Here is a 26,975-nt window from a genome sequence, read left to right as displayed (position 1 = left end):
CAATACTGTCGCGTCCCCCATACCCTGACGAGGTGGTATTGGGAACGTCGTAACCCAGAGTTCCTTCTGGAACTCCAGGTCAACTGCCTAGGACGGGTCACACTTCTTCCTTCACACACAAGCTTATGTAGGCCACACAGTTCCTTGCGGAGCAAGGAACTTGTGAGGTGCAGGGACTCCTTTTCTCGAGTGCGACTCACTCGGATTCTGAGTCCCCGGGTAAAGCCAAAGCCAGTATGGCTGGGGACTTTCCACCCTTCCTAAGGGGTAAGTCACCCAATGTAAATACAGTGAACCCTCGTTTATCGCGGTAGATAGGTTCCAGACCCGGCCGCGATAGGTGAAAATCCGCGAAGTAGTGACACCATATTTACCTATTTATTTAACATATATATTCAGACTTTTAAAACCTTCCCTTGTACGTAGTACTGTTAACAAACTACCCTTTAATGTACAGAACACTTAATGCATGTACTACAGTACCCTAAACTAAAACAGGCACAAATATTAAAGGCGATTTTATATCATGCGTTTCCTAAACACGCCAAATAGCACGATAAAAAATGGCAACCAATGTTTTGTTTATGTTTATCTCTGATCATAATGAAGAAACAAACGCATTTACACATCTGTGTATAGGTTAGCTTTTGCATTCATTATATTGATTATTCAGTACAGTATGTTGATTTGGTTATTACTAATGTTTTACTTAATTTTTCTTAGGACTTCCAAATTAAATGTTTTTCTTTATGACGCCGCCTTAAACGACGGCGTCATAAAGTACGCTCAGTAAACAAACTAAGGAATTTAACGCGCATGATGAAAGTGATAAATAATGATATTACAGTAAAAGCTTTTATAAAATATGTTATTACAAATATTATTTACCGTATCTATATAAAATCATACATACGTAGCAAAGCAGGAAAACAATCTAAGAGAGAGAGAGAGAGAGAGAGTTGTTTTACATATGTAAATGTAAATTTTAAACAAAAAAAAAAATAGCCCCATTTCATATAAAATAGATTACAAATATTTTACTTTATCATATTACAGTAGTCTGTATAATACTGTAAAGTTCAGTACAGTATGTTGTTGTTATAGTCGTGGCGATGAAATTCTCACGAAACAAAAACACGCCATTTGATTACAACAGCTGATTCATCTCTCTCTCTCTCTCTCTCTCTCTCTCTCTCTCTCTCTCTCTCTCTCTCTCTCTCTCTCTCTCTCTCTCTCTCTCTCTCTCTCTCTCTTCGTGTTATACAATACTTACATTTAGATGAAGAAACTAAAATTAGTTTTCTTAGTGTCAATTAAATACGAAACGAAAAAATTAGGCCGAGTCTACATCCATTTCAATCATAGCTAAAAATACGGCATCCGATTTCATCAGCAAACCACTATTTTTTGGGAAATATCATTTTATTCTAGAAAATTGCCACTCTTTAAATAGTTAATTGCACATTAAGAAAGCGTGTACTTTTGTTTTTAAATTTCGGGTGTGTTTTAAAAATCGAGTATTGTTGACTTCTTTTTGTTTTACTTTTGGCTGTGATTAGATCAGCTGTCATCTAGCTGCCGCTCTTGAGTGTGTACGAATACACTAACAAAGTATCGTTTATACCATTTCTTAACTTATTCAAACCGTCTACAGTATACAGTTGATATTACATAAGCACCAATGTGTTATAACCTATCAAATTTTTTTGTTTATTACATTTAAACCCCCCTCTATCTCTCTCTCTCTCTACCTATCTCTCTCTCTCTCTCTCTCTCTCTACCTATCTCTCTCTCTCTCTCTCTCTCTCTCTCTCTCTCTCTCTCTCTCTCTCTCTGTGGGCTACTTTTCACTACCTCCCATTCCTTACCTCTCTCTATCTCTCTAACAAATGATATCTTTGTTGCTCCTCAAAGTTTCATTTATATTGAAAATCGATCATGATTCAATTTTCCTTACTTTCTCCAATCTCGCACCATCGGTCACATCGCGGTATTTTCGATATTTCCGGAAAATCCGCGATATATGTATATACATGGGTTATGAAAAAAATCCGCGAAGTGGTGAATCCGCGATGGTCGAACCGCGAAGTAGCGAGGGTTCACTGTAGCGTGGTTTGTATTTCGATTACGGAACAAATGACAAATTCGAAGATAATTTGTATTTTTCCTAACCATACAAACCTTAGCTATTTACATATATTTGCCCGCCAGCCCTGTCCCTCAAGACAAGTCCTACCTCTAAGTGAAAGTGAAGCAATTCACCGGTGTGTGAGGGGGGGAGGGGTAGCTAGCTACCACTCCCCTCCCCCCCTGCTAACTAGCGCGGGGGTAATACACCCTCGTTAAATTCTAATGGCTCGCCATTTCAGCTACGCTAAAAGGTAAACCCAATGTAAATAGCTAAGGTTTGTATGGTTAGGAAAAATACAAATTATCTTCGAATTTGTCATATTTAACTAGTGTTATTTTTCACTTTAACATTGCTTTTCTATGTTTCTTTGTATGTGTGCAATTTAGAACGGTGTGCCTTGAGTAGAATGATAGCTTTAAATTTTCAAAAATATTTTGTCTTGTCAAATTGTTACCAAAACAAACGAGACAAGAACTTTATTACAAGGCCGCTTCATACATGAATTACATTAAGGGCCAATGGCCAGTTGTTTAGGGAACTAAATAGCCAGAAGGTTCATCAGTATGCACGGAATTGAAGTGGATTTCCTAAATGCCAAAATAAGTCATGTACAGTAGTATGTCTTATGAAATCAATATATGATATGCAAAGATTTATGACCTCTTATGTTGTAATGGGAGTATTTTTTCACAAAATTAAGGTTGATCTGGAATGATACTTATTAATTTTCCATGAAAATGGCTCTTTCTAATTTTTCTCTCTTTATATTCTTGAAAATTTGGGTTCTCTACATTACAAGTACTATAAACTGTTCACCTATCTGAGTAATCACTGCCATTTAACTGGTTGTGAACAAAACGTTGTCTTTTGAAGATTTTATCCTCTTGTGAAAATCTGATGTGCTTTAACCCTTTTTAAGTATTTTTTTGAGTACTGAATTAGTATCTCAATCTGTAAAGCCAGTTAATGCTATCTCGTCTGAGTTTTATTAAAAGTGATGCCACCCTATAATGTATGCCACATTTCTGATACTCATATTCTTTTTGCTTAAGACATACTCTATTGCAATTCTAGTGAAATGAAAGGAATCCCATTGACTTGTTATAGTCAAATTAATTAGTACAGTGATACCTCGGTACTCGACCATAATCCGTTCGAGATCCGTGTTCGACCTCCGATTTGTTCGAGTACCGAATTTTTTTTCCCCATAAGAAATAATGGTATATATTCTATTCCGTTCCCAAGCACTCGAACAGGCCCAAAATATTAATAAAACGTGTACCTAAACAACAATAATTATCTAAATGTGTATGAAATTGGTCAGAAAATCCTATAAAACAATTTTAAACCATTTACTGTACTAAAATAAAACAATTTTAAACCATTTTCTGTACTGTAGTGAACATACCTTTGAGCAGCGGTTCGATGGCATACAGGGATGGATGTGGAGAGGATGGAAGGGGGAGGTTACTGCTTGGAAGGAGAGTCCCCTTCCATGATGTGGCGGGGTAGTTCTCCTTCAGGAGTTGTTTCTCTCTCCAATGAAAGGGTGGGCAGATCTATTTCAGGGGTTTCTTCTCTTCTTTGGAGGAGAAACAGGCTTTGATGTAGCAGCTTTCTTTTCTTTTGTGAAAAACTGGTCTATTGTTAATTGTTTCTTCCTCCTCTGCAGTATTCTTCAAAAATGATGAATACCTGTTCTATTACGAATACCTGTTCTATTACGAAACTTTTCAAACCAACCCCTGCTCGCTTTAAATGTAAATGAATCACTTTCACTGGTACTCGGACTTTTCTTCACTAATTCTTCATAGATATGCAACGCTTTTTCACAAATGAACGCTTCACTAACACTTTCCCCGGCCAACTGTTTTTCTTTAATAAATATTAAAAGCAACTTTTCCATCTCCTCAATCACTTGTGGCCTTTGCTTAGTTACCGCCGTAACTCCCGTTGCAACATTCGCCTTCTTAATCATTTCTTTATGCTTTAAAAACGTAGAAATGGTCGACTTCGCCATTCCGTATTCTACCGCTAAATCGGACACTCGTACACCATTCTCATATTTCGCTATAATTTCCTTCTTCAACTCGATCGTTGTTCGCACTGTTTTCCTCTTCTCCTTCCCCTTAACACTCATTACTTTCTTGGGACTCATTATGAAAGCTAAAAAAGCAATTAAAAGCACTGAAAATCACTAAATCACAACGAATGCTGATCGCGCGTTGTCTGAGTGACGCTCTCGAGAGAACTGATGCTTCCCGAACAAGCGAGAGTGGCCGAGATGGCGCGATCATCACAAAGCCCATGCGGTCGTCACGTGTTCGGCTGGTCGAGTACCGAATTTTTGGTCGAGCACCGCAGCAAAAATTTCTCGAAAATTTTGGTCGAACTCCGAATTGTTCGAGTATAGAGTCGTTCGACTACCGAGGTATCACTGTATCTGATAGAGTCTCATGCAAAACACTATATTTGTTTCGTAACCGAAATACAAACTACGCTATTTACATTGGGTTTACCTTTTAGCATAGCTGAAATGGCGAGCCATTAGAATTTAACGAGGGTGTATTACCCCCGCGCTAGTTAGCAGGGGGGTAGGGGAGTGGTAGCTAGCTACCCCTCCCCCCCCTCACACACCGGTGAATGTTTCACTTTCACTTTTGGCTCGGACATGGACAGACGTCTCTGTCTTAGTCCTCGCTTGGCAGCCTTTGTTTGTTTGTTTGTTTGTTTTGTCTTTACTTAATCACTTACTTTTCTTTTACTCAATATATATGTAAACATTTTCTCATGTTTATGTATATATTTGAGTATAGAAATCAGTAAGTTTCCTTTTCAGAGTTTGTGCTTGTGTGTGTAGTGTACGATATCTCCGTGGAGCCCTCGGCAGTTAGGCCACCATGGTGTAATTTCATGGGTCGCGATCAAGTTTGACTTCGGTCTTTCTCTCTCTCTCTCTTGAGGTCGTTCACCCTTTTACTACGTTACTTACTACGGTAGCTTCCTTCCCATGTGGGGCGGTTGCTACGCCGTACGTTTTGTCTCAATTAGTTTATGAATCTAATTGTATTTGTTGATTCTTCAGCTTTGTAGAACGATTCCTTTCGGGGTTTTCGTTCTTTCTTTAGTGTTCTTTCATTTTTATCTTACATAATTACATAGTTACATAATTATAATTGTTATAATTCTGTGTTGGTTACAGCTCTCCTTCCGTGAGTGTAAGTGGTTGTGAGGGCACGTGCCTGTTGTGTAATTCTTGTGTTCCTTTCCCTCGGGATTCCTCTTCGGAGCCTTCCCGGGGGAATGAATGTTAACTAATGATTTTGTTTTATTTTTTTAGTTACCGATCTAATTCGTTTCTGTAATGTAACAACGGAGTGAGCTGTCTTGTTGAGGCCTGGGGTTTCGGCTGTTACTGCCTCCCCTATAGATCTTCGTCAGGGGCGTGTCTCCTTCTTCTGGAAGTACTCCCGTGACGATTGACAGCTCTCCAGTTCATTTTAGAACACTCAGGAGGCTCGCCTCCTTGGGTGGGTAACTTTCCTTCCGAGGGAAGTTTTTCCTGTCCAGGCTTGAGTTTTTTCCCCTTTTGGGGGGTTCTTCTCTTGCCTTTTTTTCGTGCGACTATGCTCTTGGTGCTGAGCGGTCGCACCTGCAGTTATGCTCAAGGGGCTGGGCAACTGCAGGAGCCCCTCTTCGGAGGATTGCTCCTTTTAGGTCACTGGCTGACCCGTCTCTTCTACGAAGTGTTTCTCTTTCGTTCGCGAGAGAGTACACTCATAGAGACTCCTCTTCGGAGGACTCTTCTGCTGTTGTTGCTGTTGGCCTCCTTCGCCGTAAGGCTCACCGTCCGCTACGTCGTAAGGGCCTCCCTTCTCCCTATAAGGGTGCTAAGAGGCGCCTTTTTGAATCTCCGTATGCAACTCCTTCTTCTTGATCTTCGCCCCTGGTGCAGATGGACAGCAGTCTGACCTCGTCTTACGACGGGCAACGGTCTTCCCGACGGACAACAGTCTTCCGACGGACAACGGTCTTCCGACGGACATCGGTCTCCCGATGGACAGACAACGGTCTTCCGACGGACATCAGTCTCCCGACGGACAACGATCCCTTCGGGGCAAAGGGTTGCCTCCCACGGGGGTTCTTCCCTTGCGTGTCAGGGTTCCCCTGCGCGCCCTTCTGCGGTGTTCTCTCCTGCTCAGTGTTAGCGCACAGGCGCTCTCCTGCTCTCCTGCTCAGTGTTAGCGCACAGGCGCTCTCCTGCTCAGTGTTAGCACACAGGCGCTCTCCTGCTCATCAGCGCTTTCCTGATCGCTAGCGCGCTCCTGTTCGCCAGCGCTCTCCTGTTCGTCAGCGCTCTCATGATGATCGTCTCTGCTGTTCCTGTTGGTTCCTGTTACGGCGAAGGAGGCCAACAGCAACAACAGCAGAAGAGTCCTCCGAAGAGGAGTCTCTATGAGTGTACTCTCTCGCGAATGAAAGAGAAACACTTCGTAGAAGAGACGGGTCAGCCAGTGACCTAAAAGGAGCAATCCTCCGAAGAGGGGCTCCTGCAGTTGCCCAGCCCCTTGCGCCCACGTTCGCCCTCACGATCTAGAACTTCGGTTCAGGTCTTGGACAAGGACTCTTCTTCTACGCACAGGCTTCCACGCGTTGCCTTCTGCTCGCTACGCGTCAACGATCGCCAACGATCTGCCATGCGTGACAGTTTCCCTGGACATCGATCTGCCACGCATGTCAGTTTCCCTGGACAACATCAGTAGCGATCTAGCGCTTGCCTGCTGTGGACCACGATCTCCGGTAGCTGAGTCTTGCCGTAGATCTTCCTTCTGCTCGTCAGCGCTCACCTTTACTTCTGTCCTTTTGTGCGCCAGCTTTCTTCAATCGCCAGCGCACATCTGCGCGCCCTTTTCTGCCACGCACCAATGGACGCCAACGGTTTTTTCTGACCGTCTAGGATCGCCTGATTAACAGCTTGCTTCAGCGCTCACCTTCCTGATGCACCTGCGTGCCTTCTGTTAGCGCGATGCACGCTAACCATCACTAGTCTCTCTCGCGTTGGCAATCGCCTACGCGCCCGTGCGATTCTTCACCTGCGTGCTAGCGTTTTGTTAACGCACCACCGCTCGCCAACGCGCCATCGCTTGCCAACGCGCCATCGCTTGCCAACGCGCCTTCGCTCGCCAGAACGCGCCATCGCTCGTCAACGCGCCATCGCCCGCCTACGCGTCATCGGTCTCCCGACCGCCTGCGCTCACCCGCGCGCCCACGTGCCTGTGCATCCGCACGCCCACGTGGCCGCGCGCCTACGCTCATGCGCGACCGCGCACATGCTCTCCAATGTTCGCCCGCGCGCAAACCAATGGTATTCCGTCGCGCAGGCCGGCCGACGGTGCTCCGCCGCGCGAACGTCAGCTTGATTCCTGCAGTATCCATTGCTCGCCTACTGGTCATCGCTCGCCGACCACCAGCTCTCGCCCTCCTTCTGCGCTCCTTCGCGCACTTTCGTTTGCGTTCCTGCGTGCCCGCGCATGGGCGCTTTCATGTTCGGCCACGCGCAAATCATTGATTTACCATCGCGCGAGCGCCAGGGCAGTTGCTACCGCGATTCCCGTTGGGGTTTCGCAGCATGGCCAGCCTTGCGAGTCTTCTGGAGCGTTTTCCAGAACACGGCCTCACCCCGTAAACGCAGAGCATGGCACTTGCAAGAGCAGGAAGAATCTTCAGGGAGGTCTGAGCAACATTCTTCTTTCCAGAACCTGGGTTAGCTCTTCCCCGTCATTCCCTGGAAGGGTTTTGCCAGGGAGCTTTCCGTTCGAGATTTCTCCATCGGCCAAGGGGTACTGGTTTACCCCTTCCTCTTCTCCATCTCGTGGAAGGGGCTTACCAGGTCCTTTCCCTCCTCGGTTGTGACCCGAGGTTTTGTTCAAGGAAGCTAGAGGAAGATCATGGGTACTTTCCTCCTCTCGGGCTCAAGCACCTTGGCGTTTCGTCGCCAAGTTTCGAACTTGCGGGCAAGCTCGATGTTGGACATCTGGACGCAATGACCGAGGGCTTCCTTTCGGGTGTCTCATCCGTGGATGTCGACAACCTCAGACACCCTTCCATCCTTGGGAAGAGCTTGTTTGTGCCCAAGGACAGAGACATAGACAGCGATTGTGCGGAGGAAGTCGACTTCCGTTTTCACTCCTCCAAGGCGCTTTCTTCCAGACCCTGCAGGGCTCCAGCGCCTCTTTCTTTCAGCCTCGTCGGCCTAAGTTTTTGGACCAGCTACGACAACTGAGACAAGGTGTCCAATAGCAGTCCCCTCCTGTCAGGAACAGGTAGCACGGGAGGCTCTCCCGGGGGGGCATAATCCTAGAGGGAGCGACAGAGTTCACGAACTCTAGGATTGGCTACCCCCCCCCTTGCAGGTTTCACACTGGGAGGATGCCTAAGGTTACTCATCCGGATAGCAGCTTCCCGATGCCGATTCCTGCTCGATCTCCGTGATCAGCCAAGGATATCGCGCCTGCCGTCTCTGTCAGCGAATTCAGTGTCACTGAACCTCTACGCCATAGGGTCGGCAAGAGTTTGCCCGTTTGGGCAGAATGATCCATGCCTTAGGAGAAGGTCCTCCACAGTATCGTCGACGGCTTCACCCCCCGGCTTCTTCAGTCGATCCTTTCTCGTAGGAAAGTATCTGAGACGGGAATTCCGTAGTCGACCTCTCAGCTCTGATCAAGTTTGTCGAACAAACTTCGTCCAGCGTGGAACAGCAGAATCAATCAGACTGGTAACGAGGCGACAGAACTCCTTAGGCCCTGGATCGGAAGGACGGGTATTTTCAGTTTCCATTCCATCCATTTTCCAGGAAGCTCTTGGAATTCAGCCTAGACTACAGGTATTCCTGCTTAAGATGCAGTGTGGCGATCCCGCCGTGGCATCGCAGGTTTTTCCCCAGAGAACTCTACCTGCTTTTCTCATGGTCGCTCAGGAGCAGGCTTCCGCCTCCTTCGCCTTTTAGAGGTCTGGTCAACTCCGGTAGGCTCGGGTTCGACCTTCTTCAACGCCGGGACAAGCTCCCGGATCCTTACCATAAGTGGGGGTTCATGGTAATTTGCTGGGAGCCTTCTCTTCTTTGGCCTCAACATCTGGAGTATCTAGCCATGATATTGAGTCAACGGCCTTACCACGTTGGAAACCCCGCTTCTCGTCCGTCCAGCAAGATTAAGCAACGTCGGGTCTGGTCGGGATGGGTGACCGCCTGGGGACGCCAGATTCTGTTGCCGCCTCCTCCGAGCCTTCCCATCAGTTGACTGTGGCAAGGCTGAGGAGAGTCGCAGTACCTGTTTTCAGTCAGGCAGAGCTTTCAGCCCTACCTTGGAACGTTTCCTAGGTCTCTTTTCCTCATAGACCCGTCTAAAGTTCCGAATGGTCGCCTCAGGATAAGTTCCCTGTGGGTCGTCCCAAGTTCCGGTGGTTTCAAAGCAACGATTAACCGGACTTTCTGGCCCCTATGGGACCAGCGGAACGATTAGACCTGCAATGGGTGTTGACCTATGGAACCTCTTGATGGGAGTGGATATTCTCGTCCTTTCCCCACATTTTTGATGCGGTTCTTGGACTCGTCAAAGAAAAGGGGGGCGGGGGGGGCATGTTCCGGTCCAGGCCTATGGTCAGGACCTGAAGGATACCTCTCCATCATTCAGGCAGGCTTAGGGGCCGTAGTCTGGCCCCTCTACAGATCCTACAGCTCCTGCCGAGTCGCTCCGTGAGCGTCGACTTCATGGTACTGGCGTGTTCTAACCAGCAAGGGACGCATTTTCATACCTTCGCAGCTTGTAGTAGAGATACTGAGATGATTTGAGATCCTCTCAATACCACCATCGGCTCTCTCATTCCGGGTAGAGGAATGTTCTCTCCGACTATCCGAGCAGAGCCTCGTAGAGAGTAACCAGCAAGTCCTGGCCTGGGGGACCTGATCGCGACAGCTTGGAACCTCAAGCTTCCGCTGTTCTTCCCCCCAGTCTCAGACCCCGAGACTCTTTAGCAAGATGCATTCCGGTGATGGTGGGACAACATCGACGCCTGCGTCTTCCCTCCTTTGTTGTCTGTTGAGAATGGGTCTCAACAAGACCAGGTTGTCTGTCAACCTTTCAATGGCCCTGAGAGCTCCACTGGGACTATACGCAGAACGGTTTCCGGACCCTCTGCTTCCCCTGACGGAACTCCCGGGAGAGCTTCTCCCATGGCACAGGCTACTCAAACAACCACACTGCAACATCTTTCACGAACCGGGGCGTCGCTTCGGCTTCATGCCTGGAGACACTACGCCTCCTCCTCAAGAAGAGACAACCCGCTACAGTCGCGGGGCGGAGGTCGCGTCATCTGCGATAGTTATCCGCAGGGGTCTTCCAGGCGAAGTGGAGAGTCTTCTGTGGTTGGTGTCGTGGGAGATATACCTCTTCCCTTGAGGCCTCTTCTCCAGCAATAACGAACTTATTGCTTTTCGCGGGAGGAAACTCCTTTCCGCTCTTGGCAATGAAACCTGTCGCTCAGCCTTTCCCTGACCTTCAGGCTGAAAGGAATAACTTTTTCCTTCCCGCTGGACCTTTCCTCGCTCAGGCGAAGCTGCGAACGTCCCTGCCCTAGTCGGAGTGAGTCCTCCAACATGGAGCATGGCTCGGACTTTTTAGTCCCTTAAGAGATCTTCTCAAGACCCTTTACGTCAGGCCTCTGATTGTATTCCGTCTTGGGTCTCCTGCTCACTCTGGCCGCGGCCAGTGTGTAAGCAATCTTCTTGGTCTCGTACGACTCCGCCCTTTCTAAGGAATGGGGGAAGGCAACATTCAGGTTCGCTCCTGAGTTGTTGGCTAGACTCAGAATCTTGGGGACCCGGCCCTTCTGTCCAATTCCTTCAAGATTTCGAGTCACCATTCTGTATCTGATGACCCAAAACCTTCTCCTTCTTGCCAGTAAAGGAATCTAGGGGTTATCTTTGGGAACAGCTGCAGTTTGTCCTCACGTGCAGCCGGGTTGGGAGCACAAGAAGGACACGGGGGAGAGTCACCAGTATACCTCTTCAGCTCGCACTCAAGGACATTCATCTCGTCCTGAATCCAGACCCTCCCCCTTCACGTCGCCCTACAGCACGATGTCGGATACATCACAACGTCCCTCTCCTTCGAGTAATACTATTCTGTGACGCAGGTGCTACAAGCTGGAGTCTGGAAGCTTCTAATGACCTTTGCAGCCCGTTTCCTGCAGGGCGTGACCCACAGGAGTATCGATACGTTTCTATCCCTCTGTGGTGGCTACACAACAGCTGGTCTAACCTCAGGCTCCTTTTTGGACAGGAAGCAGAAGGTTGAGGGCATTATCATCAGGTTTTAGTCTGCATGAACGAAAGAAGTATGTCTGGCCCTTACTTCTTTCTTCATCATCCCCTCTACTGGGAAGCAGCATCCTGGTCTCTGCATAGCTGACCTCAAACCTCTGCAGGTAAACCATGCTTCCTTGTGTTCCGAGTATTGAGTCAATACTGTTGCGTCCCCCATACCCTGACGAGGTGGTATTGGGAACGTCGTAACCCAGAGTTCCTTCTGGAACTCCAGGTCAACTGCCTAGGACGGGTCACACTTCTTCCTTCACACACAAGCTTATGTAGGCCACACGGTTCCTTGCGGAGCAAGGAACTTGTGAGGTGCAGGGACTCCTTTTCTCGAGTGCGACTCACTCGGATTCTGAGTCCCCGGGTAAAGCCAAAGCCAGTATGGCTGGGGACTTTCCACCCTTCCTAAGGGGTAAGTCACCCAATGTAAATAGCGTGGTTTGTATTTCGGTTACGGAACAAATGACAAATTCGAAGATAATTTGTATTTTTCCTAACCATACAAACCTTAGCTATTTACATATATTTGCCCGCCAGCCCTGTCCCCCAAGACAAGTCCTACCTCTAAGTGAAAGTGAAGCATTCACCGGTGTGTGAGGGGGGGAGGGGTAGCTAGCTACCACTCCCCTACCCCCTTGCTAACTAGCGCGGGGGTAATACACCCTCGTTAAATTCTAATGGCTCGCCATTTCAGCTACGCTAAAAGGTAAACCCAATGTAAATAGCTAAGGTTTGTATGGTTAGGAAAAATACAAATTATCTTCGAATTTGTAATTTTTCATGTTCATCTTCTGGCCACAGCAAAGTGTTAGCTTAATGATATGGGGCAACTTTGAATATTTATTTAGTTTTTCACATATTCTACAACAATACTTTTTACATGTATCATGTTGGTAGGTTTCCTTCATTTTTCATTTTGTTAATTGTACCTCAAGACATTATCAATTCTACACAGTATTCCATGGGTGTGAGAGGATAGGTTCTGTGGTAAATATCTATGGTGTGGTGCAAAGAAGTAATGACCCTGAAAAAATTAAAATTTTGCAATAGTTGCAGTAGAAGAAATGAATTACGGATATGGGCTGCAAAAAACTATACAGTATTGTACTGTATGTGCAAAAGTGTTTTCCATAATGTATTTTGCTCTATGTTTTATAGGCTTGAAAATGTAAAATGGATTATTAATCAGAATTTCATGATATGAAACATCAAAGCAACAGTCCAACTCTACAGTTGAGTAGTTTTATCTAAGAAGCTAGGTTATCATTAATGAAATTTTTTTTATTATCTTTTATAACTAAATCTTTTAACTTTAGTGAAACACCACTCTGTGTCTATTAATCTTGGGTATTAAAATCCTACATTTATATACGTTGTATATTTAAATAAATGCTGACGCTTTCACACTTTGTAAAAACTGCAAAAGTTTCTTCATTTTTTAAATATATATCTTATGTAATTGTAGATTTTTAATACACAACACTAATTGTTTCATTAATTCAGTGACCTTACTGTTATATTTTCTCTTTGTTTACAGCCTGTATCCTTCTCGGCACATATAAAGAAGCTATTTCCCCATTATCATCTGTATTCATACGGAGAGGGCAATTATTCTGATATATTAAAAGGAGGTTTTTATGCAGGTATTCCTGTTCTATTCATTCCTGGAAATGGAGGCTCATATAGGCAAGGTAAGTTTTTCAGATGCAAAGTAACTTGTAAGGTACATGTTTGGTAGGTCCTTGAAGCATTGTGATGTACGTACAAACTTTATTCTGTTCCTACAAGAACACAGAGTATCATGTTTTATATTGGAGTATTCCTGGTGCAAGCTGGAAAATTGTTGTTGAAGCCTTGTAACAAAATACTAGATGGGTGGAATTACTTGCCATTAGCTGTATATAAAAACGCAACTGTCTTGTAGATTTTGTTTGAAAATTTTTTTCTGTGCAATTACATTGCTGATGATTGCATGCTTAATTAAGAGTATGTACCAGTATGTTTCTAAAAAATGTAAGGTTGTGCATAAGCAACAATGATGCATTGAACAATATAGGGAGTGTGTGTTGATTCCTCCTGTCACCTTTGTCTGTTGATCCTTATGTTTTTCACTCAATTTGCTGGAGAAGGTCCATTGAGAATTGGGGTGTTTGGTCATCTTAGCAATGGAAGTAATTTGGGAAGTAGTGCATAAGGGTGAAATTCATTTGTTTGCATATTTACATGGGAACACTCCTTTAATCCCACCAGCAAAGAAATTCATATGCTTATCCTCCTTTTCCTAAGAAGAAGAAGAAGAAGAAGAGAATCTAGAAGAAGCCTTCACTCATGGGAGTTTTTTCACATGGAATCCCAATCGTCGTCTTTTATGAATTATGATGGCAGGGCATGCTTATCTCTGCTCGCCCATGCTTTTATAAGTAGGGTTGACTTCGAGTTGTATGTACATGTGAGGTCTCAGCTGTGCTATCTGAAGAGAACTTGATATCTCATCCCAGGTCTTGAATATCAACGACTTTTTGTTAGCACTGGCCAAACCAAAATAGAGGTGTCGGAGCCCACCATCTTTTCTGGCTTTGTGATATGATGAGAAGAGGCTTGATGATGTTGAGGTACCAGCTTGAATGAGGGCTCACGAAGTCTGTGTTATACTTCCCACGTGGGCCTTCTAAGACAATCTTCCAATCAGCCAGGAGATGAAGGCAGGAATTTGGAAGTGCCAAACAAACTTCACAGCTTTCTATTTAAGGGAGCATACAGTACTGTACCTGCAAGTCCTTCAGCACTTGTTCTTGCCCCAGTTCCAACAGAGGGTAGAAAGCATCTTGTCTATTGTAATGTGCTGTGATTGCCTATTGGAAGCGTGCCTGCTTGGCATTCTGCTGGACAGGAGATCGAGTCCCGCTCAAACTCTATACAGTAATTTCTTGTAGTATCTGCAGCCTCACCATCCTTGTGATCTAATGAGTGGTTTGAGGGAGCCTATAGGGCTACCTGGTCCTAGCTTGGGTGGAGAAGGGGCTTGTGCCCTGGTCATATGTATTTATGGTCAGTCTGTAGGGCATTGTCCTGCTTGCTAAGGCAGTATTATTGTCTCTTTCCTTTGCCATTTATGAGCGGCCTTTAAACCTTAATGTAAGTGTGGAGAAAAGGGGGAATGACTGTCTCTTCTGCTGCTTCTTTCCTTCTCTTTGTTCAAGGATGAAGTGGTTGTACCATTACATGCTGGATCTGCAAGTGATACTGGTAAGCTGCATTTCTGAGCACCATTGTTAGTTCTGTAAGTAGTAGTTTTCCCCCATCCCTCCTTAACAAGGGAAAGATAGTGGAATGAATGCCAAACCCATTGCTGATCATTAGCCAGTATTTCATTCCAGACTCCATCTCCTCTTTTGGGGGGAGAAAGATTCCTTCATTGACCAAGAACCAGATACACAACCAAGTACTTACCAGGCCCTTTTAGCCTATTCATCCATATGATGGTTGTCAAAGAAACTAAACAAGACACTAACCTTTCTTATAGGTGAAAGTAGAACCAATAATGCAAACTTTAATAAACTAACAAATACAATTAATGACTAAGGAAAAATAAATTACTTTTAGAACTTGCATTCATAAATGACTCACATTATTGATATTCTAAATGGGCAGCTCACAATTTCAGCGATAAATGCGTTTAGTTTAGTGTGAAACTTTGAATAATTATGTAATTTCAATTAGATTGGTGATGTCTTTGTCATCTACTTATAATTGGAGACATATTGGTGTTCTTAAATTGTGATGATCTCATCCCAGGTGTAAAGATCATATGATTATACTGAAATAGTTCAGCCAAACATTTAGTTTCTAAATCCTCCTGTGGCTGATTGAAAAGATTTTCCTTTCAATAAGAGATGAAAACTAGAACAACTCAATGATGCAGGGGTTTGAAAGCTAGGTGCTCTTGAAGGCATTACTAGGTCTATGCAGTGTCTTTTCAGCTCTTGACTGCATTCATTTTTTGTATCCTAATATTCTTCTGTTTCCCCTTTTTTATCGTTCATTTTCCTCCTAGTTGCATATTGTTGTTAAATGGCCTTTCGGACCCAGATTCATAAATCCAATCCAGTCCTTCGGTCCTAGTTACTCCCACTTTCATAATCTAATTTACTTCCATTGCCATTCCCTTTCTTCTATTTTTCCATTTAGCCTCATATCTTTCACTTCGAAAGGCAGCAGTGGTTTTCCCCTAATTGCACTTGGACGTGACCTGTAAAACATCAAGCCAGGATGAAAAGAGAAGCAGAATGAAAAAGGATAATGATCCAGCTGTAGAATTATTTGTCTATTCTTTTTCAACTTTCCATAAAATTTTTTAAGTTTTTATATTAAAAATAAATCATACAATTTGAGAAGGAACGTCAATTGGATAAAAAACTTCAACAAAAGAAAAGTGTGTTCAAATCTCATATTTTTTTTAAAATTAGAAATGATAGAAAAATAGTAGCCTATTAAAGTTTTTCTCTTTTTTTCTCTCTCTAATTTGATATGTTCCATTCTAATGAAGATTCAATATTATTGTGCTGGCAACTGTTTATTCAGATGGTGTATGAAAGGCCTCAATTTATATCAATCACTCTTACCTGGTAATCATTATGCTTTAACCATCAGAACCATCAACTTCACTAACTTTAACAAAATGAAATATTTTCTACCCTCTCTCTTCCATCTCCCCTTCCCATACGATGCTCAGTAGACTCAATAGGTAACTTGATGAACTCACAACCAACCATTATATCCTCAGAACTAAATATACATAATCATCTTGGGACTCTCTTCTTGGACTGGTCTATTTTGCTCGAATTAAGATTTTATTGGTAGTTTGGTAGTAGATTATGAAGGAGTTAAAAGGTATGCTTCTATCTGGTTTCAAGAATACTTATAATTCAGGAGGGTTAAAAGTATTTTGAAAAATATATGACAGAGGAGGTTGTGGTACCACAGGTTAGCGATAAAGCCAAGTTATTGGTAACTAATAGAAACAACAGTGGAAATTTTTATGGGACAGTTGGTTAGTGGCATTCAGTAAGAAGGATAATCCCCTACCCTTTGCCATCACAACTGCACTGACACTTGACTATTTAGACTAGCGAGTAATGGTTCCTAATTTAAAGCAGGGTTATTTTATAAATCTAATGGTTAGGAGGGATTTATGATGATATTTTTCCTCTGGGTATCACAACTGATGAGTTTTAAATGAAGTGATTTTATTTGGTGCTATATCATACACCATTTTCTCCAGAAATTTGTACAACTGTGTGTTAAATACGTTTTATTTTTATATTTACGCTGTTATAAAGTTACCAAAAGCAAAAGTGTAGACCAGTTTCTTCTGCTACTAACTACTCTCCCCGCAATAAGTTTGAAGCATTTTTCCTGCAAAATTAAAAGTACAGGAGCCTGTAGATCTATTATGGAAATTGTTGTGAAGCTGGTTGGTTGCAACACATCTTTATTAAAGAATAGTAAGTGCTGCTCAACTATTTATAGTTTATAAGTAGGTTTGTTTATTTGATGTGGAAACTATGAGCAATTTTAGATTATAGGGAGATTTTTTTTTTTTGTGTTGATAGTAATGTAAGCAGTGTTTCAACAGAGACAAGGTGTAGTATTTTGGTTCAGTACTAGCGGTCATAGCTCTTCCCAGTACAGTGTACTTCCCTGGTGCTTGGTCAACTCAAAAGGGTTTTAACAAAGCTGGAGGATGTTCTCTTTATTGGAGCTTGAAAAATTCTTGTATATCAGTGTCTTTAGTTACGAAAATCAGGAATGCCAAATGTAGTCGGAATCTGATATAGTAGAACGGGTCAGCTCTAGTACCTGATCCTCTCCTTGGCAGACATTTCTAGACCAAGTGCTTGTATTCAGCTAGTGACGTAGTGATTGAAAGTATAGTTACAGCTTAGTGAAGTACCAAAACAGTTTCACAAAATATGTAAATTACTCTTATTTAGTGGTTGATAGATTTGGGCTTTAGGTCCAATAGCAATGCTTAGAATAACAGAGGTATTTTTCAAACAGCTAGCCTACAAATATGGAAGGTAAATAGCTTACAGTTTTCTCTTATTTTGCTCGGAAAAACTGCTTGGTGATTTGATTGGGTGACTGGGTAAAAAGTTAATTGAGCATTTTTAGCTTTTTAGAAGGTAAAGCACAGAAAACTTACTAAGCCTTACGTATTAAAGGCAAACATGGGACATTAATAAGGTTCATAAGATAGTAGGTATACATTTTGTTTGAGTATGAATTAAATAGAGTTGGTAGAATGACTGTCAGGTAAGATTTATTTAAATGAATAAAAGTTTGATAATGAGATTTATTATCTAAGTACCTGGTAGTTATTAAATTCCCTCCCTCCTTCCCTCTTTTAATTATGGCAAGATTATTGTTAAAATGTACAGGTATAGAATGACTGGTTATATGCAGTTGTGATGGCTGCTTGTGTGTTTGGCCAATGGCACCGCCATCAGTTATGTTTACGGGGCATCACGGGGGAGGGAGAGATAGGAAAAAGAGGGATTGTATTTTTGTTTTGTTAAAGATCGAAAAGTTGGTCGCTTCGATGGTTGAAGCGTAATGACTATAATATCAGGTAAGAATTTGGATCAATTTACTGTTAAAATCTAATTTTTTCTTTTTTTAGAAACCGAGTTGTAATTTTCTTTCATTCACCATTTGAGAATGCATGTAATTTGGAATGCTTGAATATTTCAAAACAAATGGAAATGTACATGTTTCTAAGTGTAAAACTGATTAATTCTTTAATAATAATGAAAACCGCTCCTTTACAACAGAACAGTATTGTTTAAATGTAAATTTTACAGCAATCAGCTGCATAAATTGTGCCTCCTAAACATCAAGTACAGTATTAAGGGCATCCTAATAACAGAAGATATTTATTCCTTATCATTTCAGTTCGATCACTGGCTTCTGTGGCTTATCGTAAGGCTCTCGATGATGAGACAGACTTTCATTTTAATTTCTTCACTGTTGACTTGAATGAAGAATTGGGTGCTTTTTATGGCCCAGCACTTAAAAGACAAACTGAATTTGTTACTTACGCTATCAAACGAATCCTAAAGCTTTATGATGATAGAGTAAGGAAGCCAAAATCAATTGTCCTTGTGGGTCACTCTATGGTAAGTAAAGTCTCATAAATCTCTTTTTAATGGATTTTATGTTTTTCTTTTTTGTACTATGTGTTTTGTTGTTGTTACCTAATACCGCAATCTAACTTTTATTTTTATTAAATAAGCTCTGAGAGATGACCTATTATCATAAAGGACATTGATGTAGATGAGAAACTTGTATTTATTTTTTCATAATATGTACACATTAATGTAGAATCTGTAATCAAAATTAGCTTTAATCTTATTAAACTAAACAAGCTTCCACAGAACAGAATGCCTTATCTGAAAACGAGAGAAAATAACAAATGCCAAAGAGGTAAATTAACTTACTGATAAAAATGCTAAACAAACAAGAACATAAAACAATGATTATTTACATATAAACAGCTAGGAGGTTGTAATTAAGATTGGATTTGCTGTGATAAGTTCCTTTCATTTATTTTAAGAATGTCTGTATTTATATGAAGAAACCTATTACTGAAATAACTTTATTGCCTGTCTGGGTGGAGAGATAATCGGAGTTTCGCTCAATATGAAAGAGCATAACAGCTGTTAGGTGACATATGTGATTCCTTTTGTAAAGAAGAGATAATTATCACCTGCATCTCGTCATTTCTTTGCTTCGTCTTGTGTCCAGCAGGAACTTTCTGTAATTCTGAAGCTCTTTAACTTTTCTGAAGCTTTACCCCTCTGTATTTAAATGACAGGTGTTTACTTTCTGTTTGTGTATGTTATTATTCAGTTGTCTTTTTTGTGTTAACTGGAATGTTGTTATATATCCAAGGGTATTTGTGTGCTTTTGCTACTCTTCTTTTCATTTGTTTACATTGTATTAAACGTCACATTATTCTTAGTGTTAGATTAATGTATTTCTTAAGTTTCTTGATGTCGTCTTTTTTGGGCATTAACAAAATTATTTATTTTAAAAGTATTTAGTACTTAAGTACCTGATTATTTTTTATTATGCGAAGATTACCAAGATTTTCATTACATATTTGGATTTTTTATGGTCATCTTAGATTCTTTGTTAGAAAGCTGGTCAGGGGCAACAAATATAGATTTTGGCCTATCTAACTACTGCCCAGTTAACCTTGTTCTTCTCTGTAGCATAGAAAAACAGGAAGTTATTCTGACAGCCCTGTGGAACAAGGCTTTCTGGGGGGGAGAAGGGTCTTCCTAACCCATTATGATAGTTTCTATGGTGTAATTTTCTCCAGGATTTCTCCAGGACAAGATTCATGTAGGTAGCCTTTATAGCATTTGTTCCGTAACCGAAATACAAACCACGCTATTTACATTGGGTTTACCTTTTAGCGCAGCTGAAATGGCGAGCCATTAGAATTTAACGAGGGTGTATTACCCCCACGCTAGTTAGCGGGGGGGTTAGGGGAGTGGTAGCTAGCTACCCCTTCCCCCCCTCACACACAGATGAATGCTCACTTTCACTTTTGGCTCGGACTGTGACAGACGTCTCTGTCTTGGTCCTCTCTTGGCAGCAATTGTTTGTTTTGTCTACTTAATCGCTTACTTTTCTTTTACTCAATATATATGTAAACATGTTTTCATGTTTGTATATATATTTGAGTATAGAAATCAGTAAGTTTCCTTTTCAGAGTTGTGTGTGTAGTGCACGATTCTACGTGGAGTCCTCGGCAGTTAGGCCACCACGGCGTAATTTTATGGGTGGCGATCGAGTTTGACTTCGGTCTTTCTCTCTCTCTCTTAAGGTCGTTCACCCTTTTACTACGTGTTACTACGCCCTTGTAGCTTCCTTTCCGTGTGGGGGGTTGCTACGCCGTACGTCTGTCTCAATTAGTTTATGAATCTAATTGTAGTTGTTAATTTTTCAGCTTGTAGAACGATTCCTTTCGGGGTTTTCGTTCTTTCTTTAGTGTTCATTCATTTTTAAATTACATAATTACATAGTTTCATAATTATAATTGTTATAATTCTGTTTTGGTTACAGCTCTCCTTCCGTGAGTGTAAGTGGTTGTGAGGGCACGTGTCTGTTGTGTAATTCTTGTCTCCTTTCCCTCGGGATTCCTCTTCGGAGCCTTCCCGGGGGAATGAATGTGTACTAATGATTTGTTCCGTAACCGAAATACAAACCACGCTATTTACAAAGGGTATTACTTTTAGCGTAGCTGAAATGGCGAGCCATTAGAATTTAACGAGGGTGTATTACCCCCGCGCTAGTTAGCGGGGGGGGTAGGGGAGTGGTAGCTAGCTACCCCTCCTCCCCCTCACACACAGGTGAATACTCACTTTCACTTTTGGCTCGGACTGTGACAGACGTCTCTGTCTTGGTCCTCGCTTGGCAGCCATTGTCTGTTTTGTCTTTACTTAATCGCTTACTTTTCTTTTACTCAATATATATGTAAACATGTTTTCATGTTTGTATATATATTTGAGTATAGAAATAAGTAAGTTTCCTTTTCAGATGTGTGTGTGTAGTGTACGATATCTACGTGGAGGCCTCGGCAGTTAGGCCACCACGGCCTAATTTTATGGGTTGCGATCGAGTTTGACTTCGGTCTTTCTCTCTCTCTCTCTCTTGAGGTCGTTCACCCTTTTACTATGTTTTACTACGCCCTTGTAGCTTCCTTCCCGTGTGGGTGGGGTTGCTACGCCGTACATTTTGTCTCAATTAGTTTATGAATCTAATTGTAGTTGTTAATTTTTCAGCTTGTAGAACGATTCCTTTCGGGGTTTTCGTTTTTTTCTTTAGTGTTCATTCATTTTTAAATTACATAATTACATAGTTACATAATTATAATTGTTATAATTCTGTTTTGGTTACAGCTCTCCTTCCGCGAGTGTAAGTGGTTTTGAGGGCACGTGCCTATTGTGTAATTCTTGTTCCTTTTCCTCGGGATTCCTCTTCGGAGCCTTCCCGGGGGAATGAATGTGTACTAATATTATTTGTTTTATTTTTTACAGTTACCGATCTAGTTCGTTTCTGTAATATAGCAACGGTGTGAGCTGTCTGGTTGAGTCCTGGGGATTCGGCTGTTGCTGCCTCCCCCTTGTATTGTCGTCAGGGGCGTGTCTCCTTCTACTGGTAGTACTCCCGTGTCGACGGACAGCTCTCCAGTTCATTTTAGAACAGTCAGGAGGCTTGCCTCCTTGGGCGGATAACTTTCCTTCCGAGGGAAGTTTTTTCCTGTCCAGGCTTGAGCTTTTCCTCTTTTGGGGGGTTCTTCTCTTGCCTTTTTTTTCGTGCGACTATGCTCTTGGTGCTGAGCGGTCGCACCTGCAGTTTCGCTCAAGGGGCTGGGCAACTGCAGGAGCTCCTCTTCGGAGGATTGCCCCTTTTAGGTCACTGGCTGACCAGTCTCTTCCACGAAGTGTTTCTCTTTCGTTCGCGAGAGAGTACACTCATAGAGACTCCTCTTCGGAGGTTTCTTCTGTTGCTGTTGCTGTTGGCCTCCCTCGCCGTAAGGCCCTCCGTCCGCCTCGTCGTAAGGGCCTCTCATCTCCCTATAAGGGTGTTTGAGGCGCCTTTTTGAATCTCCGTTTGCAGCCTACAACTTCTTTTTCTCGATCTTCCGTCTTGGTGCAGATGGACAGCAGTCTAATCTCGTCTTCCGACGGGCAACGGTCTTCCCGACGGACAACGGTCTTCCCGACGGACAGCGGTCTTCCGACGGACATCAGTCTCCCGGCGGACAACGATCCCTTCGGGGCAAAGGGTTGCCCCCACGGGGGTTCTTCCCTTGCGTGTCAGGGTTTCCCTGCGCGCCCTTCTGTTCGTCAGCGCTCTCCTGTTCGTCAGCGCTTTCAGATGATCTTCCCTGCAGTTCCTGTTACGTGCCCTGTGCGCCCACGTTCGCCCTCGCGATCTAGAACTTAGGTTCAGGTCGGGGTCAAGGACTCTTCTTCTTTGCGCGGGCTTCCACGCGTAGCCTTCTGCTCGTCAGCGATCATCAGCTCGTCAGCGATCATCAGCTCGTCAGCGATCATCAGCTCGTCAGCGATCATCAGCTCGTCAGCGATCGTCAGCTCGTCAGCGATCATCAGCTCGCCAGCGATCTCCGGATCGCCCACGTGTGTTACAGCTGGCACGCCAACGTTCTCCAACACTTCTGAAGGAACATGGTTCGCCAGCTACTAGCTCAACTGCGGATGCTGATCGCCATCGCGCGACCCTCAACTGCAGATGCTGATCGCCATCGCGCGACCCTCAACTGCGGATGCTGATCGCCATCGCGCGACCCTCAACTGCGGATGCTGATCGCCATCGCGCGACCCTCAACTGCGGATGCTGATCGCCATCGCGCGACCCTCAACTGCGGATGCTGATCGCCATCGCGCGACCCTCAACTGCGGATGCTGATCGCCATCGCGCGACCCTCAACTGCGGATGCTGATCGCCATCGCGCGACCCTCAACTGCGGATGCTGATCGCCATCGCACAACCCTGAACGATTGCCCGCTTCGCATGCTGCTCCTCATCGCACAACCCTGAACGATCGCCCTCTTGCGGATGCTGATCACCATCGCACCCTTTCACGCGATCATTCACCTGCGCATACTGCTCGCCATCGCACAACCCTGAACGATTGCCCGCTTCGCATGCTGCTCCTCATCGCACAACCCTGAACGATCGCCCTCTTGCGGATGCTGATCACCATCGCACCCTTTCACGCGATCATTCACCTGCGCATGCTGCTCGCCATCGCACAACCCTGAACGATTGCCCGCTTCGCATGCTGCTCCTCATCGCACAACCCTGAACGATCGCCCTCTTGCGGATGCTGATCACCATCGCACCCTTTCACGCGATCATTCACCTGCGCATGCTGCTCGCCATCGCACAACCCTGAACGATTGCCCGCTTCGCATGCTGCTCCTCATCGCACAACCCTGAACGATCGCCCTCTTGCGGATGCTGATCACCATCGCACCCTATCACGCGATCATTCACCTACACATGCTGCTCGCCATCGCTTACCGCCAGCGATCTTCTTCACCTACGCGGCAGCACGATCCCTCGCCGTCACGCCCATTCGCCTGCGCGCCCGCGCGATCGCTCGCCTGCGCGCCCGCGCGATCGCTCGCCTGCACGCCCTCGCGACCGCTCGCCTGCGCGCCCTCACGACCGCTCGCCTGCGCGCCCGCGCGACCACTCGCCTGTGCGCCCGCGCGACCATTCGCCTTTGCGCGACCGTTCGCCCTCGCGCGACCATAGTTCGCGGCGAATTCCACAGCCGGTGGTAGCAGCAGGGACGCGTGCTCCTAGGCGGCACTCGGGATCACCTCCATCCAAGCACAGGTTGGTAGTGCAGGACGAAGACAGGTCAGTACAGCATTCTTCCCACCTTCTTTTCAGGCAGGAACCGTCGTGTCCTCTCCAAAGGATCGCCCGATCCCTTTCACCTTAGCGAGGATTTCGGACTCTGTGTCCTTGGAGCAGCAGACATGGTTTGATCCGCTGGCACGGGCGTTAATGAGGTTTATGAAACCAGCACTCACCGGCCAGGGTAACAAACCAGCGGCTGTCTCTCCTACGCTGAAGAGAAAGAGAGGAGTGGACTTCGTGGTGACTTCCCCCAGGGCGAAGTTGGTTCCCAAGAGGTCGGTCTCGAGGGTCCCCTCTCCTGCACTAGTACTCTCTCCTTCTCCCGCCCTGGAAGGATTTTTGGCGGGGGGGCTTTCCGTTGAAGATTTCTCCATCGGACAAGGGGTGACTGCTTACCTCTTCCTCTGGGAGCTTACCAGGTTCTTTCCCTCCTCGGTTACGGCCCGAGGTTTGGTTCAAGGAAGCTACAGGAAGATCAAGGGTACTTTCCTCCTCTCGAGCTCAGGCACCTTGGCCTTTCGTCGTTAAGTATCTACTTGCGGACAAGCTCGATGTTGTACCATCTGGACGCACTGACTGAAGGCTTCCTTCGGGTGTCTCATCTGTGGAGGTCAACGACCTCAGACACCCTTCCATCCTTGAGAAGAGTTTTGTCTTTGCCCAAGGACAGAGACTTAAACATCTGCTGTGCGGAGTAAATCGACTTCCGGTTTCACTCCTCCAAGGCGCTTTCTTCCAGACTCTGCAGGGCTCCAGCTCCCTTTTCTTTCAACCACGTCGGCCTAAGTTATCGGCTACGACAACTGGGACAAGGTGTCCAATTGCAGTTTCCTCCTGTCAGGAACAGATGGCACGGGAGACTCCCCCGGGGGGGGCATAGTCCTAAAAGGAGTTCACGAACTCTAGGATTGCAGGTTTTTTCGCCGGGAGGATGCTTAAGGTTACTCATCCGAATGACAGCTTCCCGATGCCCATTCCCGCACAATCTCTGTGAGTAGCCAAGGATATCGCGCCTGCCGTCTCTGTCAGCGAATTCAGTGTCTCTGAACCTCTATGCCATAGCGTTGGCAAGAGTTGCCCGGTTGGGCAGAATGATCCATACCTTAGGCGAAGGTCTTCCTTAGGATCATCGACGGCTTCACCCCCGGCCCCCTCAGTCGATCCTTTCTTGTAAGGAAGGATCTGAGAGGGGACGTCCATAGTCGACCTCTCAGCCCTGATCAAGTTTGTCGAACAAACTTCGGCCAGCGTAGACCAGCAGAATCGATCAGACTGGTAACGAGGCGACAGGACTCCTTTAACCCTGGATCGGAAGGACGGGTACTTTCAGTTTCCATTCCATCCATCTTCCAGGGTGCTCGTCGAATTCAGCCTAAACTGCAAGTATTCCTGCTTATGATGCAGTGTGGCTATCCCGCCGTGGCATAGCAGGTTTGTTTCCCCAGAGAACTCTCCCTGCCTTCCTCTTGGCCGCTCAGGTGCAGACTTCCGCCTCCTCTGCTGTTTGGAGGGCTGGTCAACTCCGGTAGGCTCGGGTTTCGACCTGATTCAGCGCCGGGAAAAGCTTCCGAATGCTGACCATGAGTGTGGGCTCATGGTATTTTGCTTGGAGCCTTCTCTTCCTCTGCCTCAACATCTGGAGTATCTGGCCATGATATTGAGTCAACCGCCTTACCACGTTGGAAACCCCGCTTCTCGTCCGTCCAGCGAGGTTAAGCAACGTCGGTACTTGGATGGGTGACCACCTGGGGACGCCAGATTCTGTTACCACATCCTCCGAGCCTTCCTTTCGGTTCACCGTGGCAAGACTGAGGAGAGTCGCAGTACCTGTTCTCAGTCAAGCAGAGTTTTCAGCCCTACCTTGGAACGTTTCCTAGTTCTTCTTTCCTCATTGACCCGTTTATAGTCCGAACGGTCGCCTCAGGATAAGTTCCATGTGGGGCGATCCAAGTTCCGGTGGCTTCAGGCAATGTTTAACCGGACTCCCTGGCCCTATGGGACCAGCGGAACTATTAAACCTGCAATGGGTGTTGACCTATGGAGCCTCTTGATGGTAGTGGATATTCTCGTCCTTTCCCCACATTCTTGATGCGGTTCTCGGACTCGTCAAAGGAAAGGGGGGGGGGGCATGTTCCGGTCCAGGCCTATGGTCAAGACCTGAAGGATACCTCTCCATCATTCAGGCAGGCTTAAGGGCCTTAGTCTGGCCCCTCTTCAGATCCTACCGCTCCTGCCAAGTCGCCCCGTTGCGTGTCGACTTCATGCTAACCAGCAGGGGACGCATTTTCACACCTTCACATCTTGCAGTAGAGATATCGGGATGATTGAGATTCTCTCAATTCCACCATCGGCTCTCTCATTCCAGGCAGGGGAATGTCTCTCTCAGACTATCCGAGCAGAGCCTCATAGAGAGAGTGTACCTAGGGGTCTTTGACCTTGGGTAACCAGCAAGTGCTGGTCTGGGGGACCTGATCGCGACAGCTTGGAACCTCAAGCTTCCGCTAGTTTTCCCCCCAGTCTCAGACCCCGAGACTCTGGCAAGATGCATTCCGGTGATGGTGGGACAACTTCGACGCCTGCGTCTTCCCTCCTTTTTGTCTGCGGACAATGGGTCTCAACAAAACCAGGTTGTCTGTCAACCTTTCAATGGGAGAGCTCCACTGGGACTATGTGCAGAACGGTTTCTGGACCCTCTGCTTCCCCTGACGGAACTCCCGGGAGAGCTTCTCCCACGGCGCAGACTACTCAAGCAACCACACTGCGACATCTCTCCCGAACCGGGGCGTCGCTTCGGCTTCATGCCTGGAGACACTACGCTTCCTCCTCTAGAAGAGACAACCCGCTACAGTCGCGGTACGGAGGTCGCGTCATCTGCGATAGTCATCCACAGGGGTCTCCCAGGCAAAGTGAAGAGTCTAAGGTGGTTGGTGCCGTGGGAGATATACTTCTTCCCGTGAGGCCTCTTCTCCAGCAATAACGGTCTTATTGCCTTTCGGCGGG

General features: G+C 45.3%; 1 protein-coding gene across 2 annotated transcripts in view; it reads left to right on the top strand.

The window, feature by feature from the left end:
* Positions 1–26,975, top strand: part of PGAP1 (GPI inositol-deacylase) — a 146,213-nt gene that overhangs the window by 10,836 nt on the left and 108,402 nt on the right. For both annotated transcript variants that reach the window (XM_068356771.1, XM_068356772.1), the window contains exons 3-4: positions 13,042–13,195; positions 18,459–18,682. In XM_068356771.1, coding sequence (XP_068212872.1) covers positions 13,042–13,195; positions 18,459–18,682 — 378 coding nt within the window. The remainder of the gene's footprint in view (positions 1–13,041; positions 13,196–18,458; positions 18,683–26,975) is intronic.

Source organism: Palaemon carinicauda, chromosome 33, assembly GCF_036898095.1.
Source record: "Palaemon carinicauda isolate YSFRI2023 chromosome 33, ASM3689809v2, whole genome shotgun sequence".
Lineage (NCBI taxonomy): Eukaryota > Metazoa > Arthropoda > Malacostraca > Decapoda > Palaemonidae > Palaemon > Palaemon carinicauda.
This window is presented reverse-complemented; position numbering and strand designations above follow the sequence as displayed.